This window comes from Lactuca saligna, chromosome 7, assembly GCF_052625555.1.
Source record: "Lactuca saligna cultivar CGN05327 chromosome 7, ASM5262555v1, whole genome shotgun sequence".
Lineage (NCBI taxonomy): Eukaryota > Viridiplantae > Streptophyta > Magnoliopsida > Asterales > Asteraceae > Lactuca > Lactuca saligna.
Genome location: NC_136423.1, coordinates 170,667,387 through 170,675,442, shown reverse-complemented (window position 1 = coordinate 170,675,442; position 8,056 = coordinate 170,667,387). Strand labels below are relative to the sequence as shown.

The window sequence follows — 8,056 nt, the reverse complement described above, 5'->3', positions numbered from 1 at the left end:
TTGGTTTTTTGTTTGGATGTAAGCCCATTCATTAAGAAGTTGGAACCATTCAATTCAGCATTGAATACAATTTATAAACATCTGCTACGACCATGAGCATGAGTAAATCCAAGACAATATTACATTTGCATATATTTACACTAAATTTTAGTAATAAAAAAGTTATGTTATCATAACATATAATTTCAAAGAGAAATATTCAATAAATGTAGCTTGCAAGATTATAAGGTCGGTTAATCTAAACATTTTAGTATCCATCGCATAAAATAATAGGAGAAAAAAATAAAATCTTAAAGAGGAATTGACTATTAACAAAACCACTCAACATAGAACAATCAGAAGACAACTGTGGATCACACGACGAAGAAGAAAGCTTTAGACGACTTAAATATGTTTGGATGTAGGCCTAACCCAAACTCTATTTATACTCAAGGCCCTACAAACTCAATTTTATATATATATATATATATATATATATATATATATATATATATATATATATATATATATATATATATATATATATATATATATATATATATATATATATATATATATATATATATATATATATATATATGGGTTATTGATATAAAAGCCTCTAATATTTAACAAAATGTTCGTTTATGCCCAAAATCGGATTTTTGTATGTTAATGTCTCAAATACGAGAAAATATGATTACTCTTAGCCAAATTTTACCTACTAGGGTTGGTCACCTAGTGTGTGTGTGTGTGTGTGTGTATATATATATATATATATATATATATATATGTTCAAATGTTTTTCACATTTATTGTGTGCTAGAATGTACCAATAAGAATTAAGTAAATATTAAATGTATATTAAATGATATCCATACTTATAATTTTTTTTTTTATGGAAACTAATTTAATTCGTCATTAATGTCAATAATAATATTCTTTCATAATGAATTCATATATAAAATAATGAGTGTAATCTAGCAGAACGAGAGTATATTCTACTAGAATACACCCTCATTTTTCATATTTCATACAACTTTATTGTATTTTAAGTGAATGAGTCTTGAAAGAATGTTATTGCTGACATAAAAACCTAGATACGAATCCATTCTGAAAGAATGTTATTGCTGACATTAATGACGAATTTAATTAGTTTCCATAAAGACAAAATTATAATTATGGATACCATTTAATATACATACAATTATGAAAACAATTTAATATCTATCATTATTTAATTAAATAATAATATAATTTTACTATATTCCTATTGGTGCATTCTAACACACAATAAATGTAAGATACACTTTAACCTAACCCTATATATATATATATATATATATATATATATATATATATATATATATATATATATATATATATATATATATATATATATATATATATAACCTTTTTATACATGTAAAATAAAGGTGACAAAACTGCAAAATTGGTCCTTGTGGTATTCAAAAATCTTTGGATATGATCCAAAAAGTTTCCAACTTGCATGGATGGTCCAAAATCAAGGTTTTTTCTTTACTTTTAGTCCTGAAATTATTGAAATGTCCATTTTACCCTTATTATTTCTTTTTTCCATTTTTTTATTGTGTTATAATTTAAAAAATTATAAAAAAAATAAAAAATATCATCCTACCCCTCTGACTCCACCCACCGTACCCCTCTCTCTCTCTCTCTCTCTCTCTCTCTCTCTCTCTCTCTCTCGTTAGCAACCAATAACACTCACATTTATTGCTTTGTTCTTCAACATTCAAGAACACTGTTGTATCTTCTTCGCTCACATTCTCTCTCGACTCCGGCTCAGGTAAGTATTTGTTTTGTAATTGGTTGTAAGATACCTTCCTCTCTTCCGATCCACACCTTTGCCTTGTCGTCGTCGTGTTCATTTATTTCGCACTGGGAAACAAAGATGAAGCGAAAAAACCATAACTATTTCACCATCGCTGGAAACCCTAACGTTGCAATTCCGGAGATAACCTCCATGCCAGGCGGCGGTGCGAAGCCTATATCTCAACAAAACCCTAAAAACGAAATGAAAATCGAAGGTAAGATATCGATTTCTCAACAAAACTTTGTCTCTATCTACCTCCACCTCGATTTAGGAACATCAATGGCCAAATATACAACAGTATCATCTTCTTGAAATCTCCAATCTATTTTTTTAATCAATTTTGATCTGGAAGGGTTGAACGTCTGAAATCGAGTTTTGAACCAAATTCTATCCGTCAGGGCAACTCTATGGGAGAAGATGAAATCTAAAGTTTAGTTACAGAGCACAATCAGAGGCCCAAGAACGCGCAGATCTAACATCGGAGGTCAAAAAAAAGGGAATTTTTTTGGAAGTGTCCCAGAGTCGACGGTGAGGAGTCTCTTTGTGCAATTTTGCAAAACTCCACCGTCGCTTTGGCTGTTTATGCTCTGAACATGAAGATTGGGTGGTGGGGGCTTTGGTGGTCCTTAATCCGAGGAGCGATTTGAAGAATTTCGAGTTCTTTCCGATTTTGAAATGTGGTTAACGGTGGTGTATTAAGAGTAGCTTCGACAAGTAGTTTGTTGAGGAATGCATCTTATTGAGAGAGAAACTGATTTGTGTTTTTGTGTGTGTGTGTGTGTGTGAGAGAGAGAGAGAGAGAGAGAGAGAGAGAGATTATTTTTTATTTTTTATTTTTAATTATTTAATAACCAAAGTAAATAAAGAAAATAGAAAAAAGAAACGAAAAGGGAAAAATCAACTTTTCAAGTGTCTCAGGACCAAAAAGCCATAAAAACTTTTATTTTGGACCTTCCATGCAAGTTTTTGTACCCTATCCAAAGTTTTTTGAATACCACAGGGACCAATCTTATAGTTTTGTCAAATAAATTCTTATACATATTTAATTAACATATAGAAATATTTTTATACATATATAACGTTTTATACATACGTACACACACACACACACACACATATATATATATATATATATATATATATATATATATATATATACAATTAACCTTTAAAAACACATATAAAAATGTTGTGCATGTATTTGTACCATTGTACGTATAAAAATGTTATATGTCTATATTTAGATATAAAAACGTATAAAAATCCTTTTAGTATATTTATACGTGTAAAAATGTTATATACATATTTATAGATATAAATACGTATAAAATTGCATATTTATATATATATATATATATATATATATATATATATATATATATATATATATATATATATAAATACATAAAAAAGCAGACAAATATTTGTACACAATTTTAAAATAAACAAAGCATATACCTATATTTATATACATTTACAAACTTATTTATATGGTATAAAGTATCTTTAATTATTTTTTAAGGTAGAAATACAATTTTAAATAAATAAACACGTTTTTTTACATATAAAAATACGTTTATAAATTCATGAAATAATAATAATAATAATAATAATAATAATAATAATAATAATAATAATAATAATAATAATAATAAAACCTGCATGTTAGATATTAAGTATAATCTTTTAGGAAAATTTTTAAACAAACTCTTTTAGTCTAGCAGTAAAGGTGTTGGTTTTCTGGGGATGATATATGGGTTCGAACGCCCTTCCTCCATTTCTCGTCGATTACTTGCGTTTTTTCCCTTTAATAAAGCATCTTTACAACCTAACAACTTCATCCCATCAACTAAGGTGTGACCTACCTTTAAAGGTAAACTCCTAATATGGGGTAAAATGAACAAATTTGTTGAGTGCGTCAGCTAAGGTGTGACCGTCCTTTAAATGTAAAATCCAGCTAGGGGTAAAAATGAATAAATTTGTTGAGTGTAAAGGCTGAGTTGCTTATTGGAGTCATCATAAGCATGGCTACTTAATGGCAGTTTGCTTAAGCAGGTTACATATGGTAGTTAGTTAGCAGAGGGGAGGGCGGGATGGACACTTTAATCGGAAGGCCCGAAACCAATAGTCACTGTTTTACCATCTAGACGCAGACTATGATTTATTAATAGTTAACGAAGTAGTAAAATATAATAACAATAATTATATTTCGGTACAACTAATTATTTTAACTTTACAAAATTACTAATTATGCATTGACAATTAGCCGATCAAATTATTTTCATTAATGTTAATTTTTATTTAAACTTTATAATATTCTTTTATTTAAATAAATATGAGTTTAGGACTAACAAACATTAAATAATAGACAAAATTGCAAAAATGGTCCCTGTGGTATGCTTTTTTTAGGGGGTTTTAGTCCAAACTCTGACTTTTTTTTGGCTTCGTGGTCCTTTTGAACTAGTTTTATTGCCTATTTGGTCCCTCGGTAAACTGAAATGACTTTAATACGCTTGGGGTATTTATTTTTCATTTTTCTTTCAATTTTTCTAAAAATCTAATAGTTATTTATTTATTTTAATAATTTTTTAATAATATAAAAAGAGGGGCCCACCTCTCTCCCTCCCTCCCTCCCTCCCTCCCCCCCCCCCCCCCCTCTCTCTCTCAATACAAAACTCAAGAACATATATTCATATTCATGAACACACACTTAATAACACATACACTCTCCACCTACCATCCCCCACTACCACCGTGTCCTTCACCTCAATTTTTATTTAAATTGATTTTTTTGGTAACCTCCACCATCTCCATCTTCTCCACACACACGGAATCAAATCTGATGAATGATTATCGGATGAACACCTTCAAGAAGAAAAAATCAAATCGAGTGCATGGGTCTCCGATCTCCTCCTCAGCTGACGAGCTCCTCCTCCTCCAGTTAAAGCAAGCCCTAACGTCGTCGCCGTAGGTCTTCTCTTTTAGCCGAGACGAGCTCAAGGAGATGATAACTTTCATATCTGAGGACCTCGTTTTCAAATCCGAGTATCCTGTTTGCAGATCTGGTAGCGGTGACGAGCTCAAGGTTTTTTCATTTTTTAATTACTAAAATGAATAAATAGTTATTAAAACTTAACAAAAATGAATTTAGAAATAGAAAATAAATAATCAAGGGTATTAAAGTCATTTCAGCTTACCGAGGGACCAAATCCGCAATGAAACTAGTTCAAAATGATCACGAAGCCCAAAAAGTCGGAGTTTGGACTAAAACCCCATAAAAATGCATACCACATGAACTATTTTTACAATTTTGTCTAAATAATATTAAAAATACTTAAGCCTCATAATAGACTAGCTAAATAGCTAATTCTCTTAAAAATGGTGCAGGTTTATAACGAGTACTCTTTAAAACATAGATATTGTAACATGCTAGTGAAAGAAATGAAAAGAAAGATAGAGATAAAAGAGCAACTTACAGATCAATGTCAATAGAAATCAATGTCAATGGAGTTCGTTGCCTCACTAGTCCGAGATGCAGTGTGGCATACGGTGGAGAAAGCCCTCCGACAAAGGACTAGCAGAGGTCGATGTCGAAGTTTCAGGCTGCTCAATGGCTGAGAGGAGAGACATGGACCGATAGAGGTGGACACAAGAGAGATGGTGGTGAGCACTCCGGCGACGGCGATATATTCTAGTTGGAAGTCCGGCAGTGGTTATGTTTCCGGTGAGAAATCATTTTTTTCCGGCAGCGGTGAGTTTTAGTCTAGGGTTGTGTATCTTCTCAAATCTCAAGGTATGTGTTAACAGATTGGATGGTTTTCTTTATAGAATTCTCGTTTCCTAATTTATCAAAATCCTAAATTTACTCATAATTCCTTTTGATGTTTTTAGTATTTAGTGGAATCTGTTAATTATTTATTTACCTTGCAAGTTTGTTAGGCTTGCTATTTCTATAAGATTATCAAATATCAAATATCAAATAAGATTGTGTTTCTTGTTTACAATTAGTTATTTATGCATACATAGAATAATAGAAATGCATATATCATGAACATGGGGCCAAATGGTTAGTTAACATTCAACCTCCATGGATTGTGTTTCTATTTTACAATAAGATTGTGTTTTTATTTTACTCCTAAAATACTCCCTAATTCCATCTATGTCCACGACGAGACTTGAACACTCAACCTCAAGGAGGGAGGACAACAATGGATACCGTTGAGATAGAAGCCTTTTAATAATTTTATTTACAAGAATACAGGTAGCAAAATTAAAATTATTTCCACAATACTTTACAAATCATTAGGGCCAACAGACCGTGGAATCAAGAAGACAAAAAGACATTATTATAAACAAATGCAGCATAATTTTATTACCTTTCGACTGTTAACAATGAATAACTTTAGCCTCATTGGTCTAAGGTAGTTCCGAACAAAATAAACATCCTCATTTAGCAGTTGAGACTCGATAGATTGTCCTCCTGGTTCAACCTCGCACGTAGGGGTAATCATCACATGCACCATGTGTCCGCTTTGCAATGCTTTCATGGACTCCTATATTGAACGACTCATTTAGTGCCTTCCTAGGGATAAACTCTACTTATGGTGTGAAAAAAGGTCTCAGGATATTTTTGAAGTTATTTCAAGGGTGCTATTATTGACCATATGGACGTACAAGCACGGTATGATTTTCAATAGCAAAGTGAAGATATTGTCTACTCTAACTTATGAGGTCAAGACTTTGAGCATTTTATGGCTTAAAAATAAAGCTAAATGGTGTAGGGATTTGATATGGAACTCATGGACCAACACCTTCTATATTGTACAATGTAATTCCTGCTTCTTGAAGTTCAATTTATATAAAGTCTAGCCGTTAAAACAGCCCCAATAAGATCTCATTTTATTGGCAAAGAAGTGGGAAATTACATATTCGGTTTTTTATTAATAGAATGAAGGAATCAGTAACATCAACTCTTTTGTATCAATGATAAAGACTAAAATGGTAATCAAAATGCATCAAAAACCCAAATGTTGTAAATTTTTTCCTCATAGTTGAGTTGTTTCGCAAGCAGGCTCGCCCATGTCTAACAAATGAAGTGTTTCGACACACTCCCAAAAGTCTATTAAACTAGAAGAAGCATTGAATCCAAGTACTCCTGATCGCAACCCTGTCTTGGGATTATAAATTTGGAACCCTTCCCCATAAGTAGTGAGCAACAAATTACACTCGTTGGTCGTTTGTGGTTGTGGTTGGAATTGAAAAGCTCCATCAACCGGAAGTTTACCTGTTCCCAATTTAAAAACCACAGACCAAGAAGCATCTCTCCATACCAGAATCCAACTATCATCAATATTCATGCGATAACAAATCAAAGCTAGAGAATCTTGGATGGTTGTTAGTCTTGTCGTCAACCAGTCCGGAGCCAATCCAGGAAATGGAATCATACCAAAAACATGAGTGCTCAAATCGAATGTCAGTATACAAGAAAAGTCTAAGTCAAAATGATTTACCTCCCAATGCAATACTCCTTTAAATAAAAACGCCTCACGTCGCACATAAGTAAACTCAGGTTTAGGGGAAGCAATCTCACACCAAGTGCCTGTCTTCACCGCATAAACAAATGAAGTGTCTTTTTCATATGATATCCAAACAATTTTGTAATCATCACTGATTGGGTCAAATCCAAACCCAATACCTCTCAAAGCGAGTTCAGAACTCCGAGGACATTCAGGCACTCTTACTTTGCGTCTGATTGAAGGGTTCCATAGAGTCAAACCATTTTTAGTCTTCAAACAGAAAGTTCCATTACATGAACCAACAGTTCTGAACCTATTGCTACAAGGAAACGGAATTGTTGTTGTTATACCAATATATCCGCGTTTGGGACACAAACACAATGGCAATTCGTCTTCTCCGTGTAATGTATAAACGACTTCTGCTATTTTATTATTGTCAATATTTTCATGCGTGAAGCGGATTTTTTGTGGGGATCGGAAAGTGTGCAAGCGTATGAACCCGGGACTAGAAATACAAGTATATAACGATTTAGAGAGTGATCTAAATCGGAGGAGGGATTTCGGTGGTAGTCTTGTAAATATTTCAACAATCAACTCTTCGCATAAATAATTTGTCATCTGCATTTTTCCAACAATATAAAAGTCAGTTGTAATAGGGTGCAGTTAAAATTCTTCTCTGTTTGAATAAGTTTAGAATTCTTGTCAAGAT

The 8,056-nt window shown here is 32.2% G+C and overlaps 1 protein-coding gene across 1 annotated transcript; it reads right to left on the bottom strand.

The window, feature by feature from the left end:
* Positions 1–6,869: 6,869 nt before the first annotated feature.
* LOC145007453 (putative F-box protein At3g16210) lies at positions 6,870–7,965 on the bottom strand. The gene has a single exon (XM_078966388.1). It carries the CDS (start codon positions 7,963–7,965, stop codon positions 6,877–6,879), a length of 1,089 nt encoding a protein of 362 aa, XP_078822514.1. The 3' UTR covers positions 6,870–6,876.
* Between the last annotated feature and the right edge of the window lie 91 nt (positions 7,966–8,056).

Bases quoted from the DNA above. Each gene is read 5' to 3' on its own strand.
- LOC145007453 (XM_078966388.1), bottom strand. From the start codon at position 7,965: ATGACAAATTATTTATGCGAAGAGTTGATTGTTGAAATATTTACAAGA.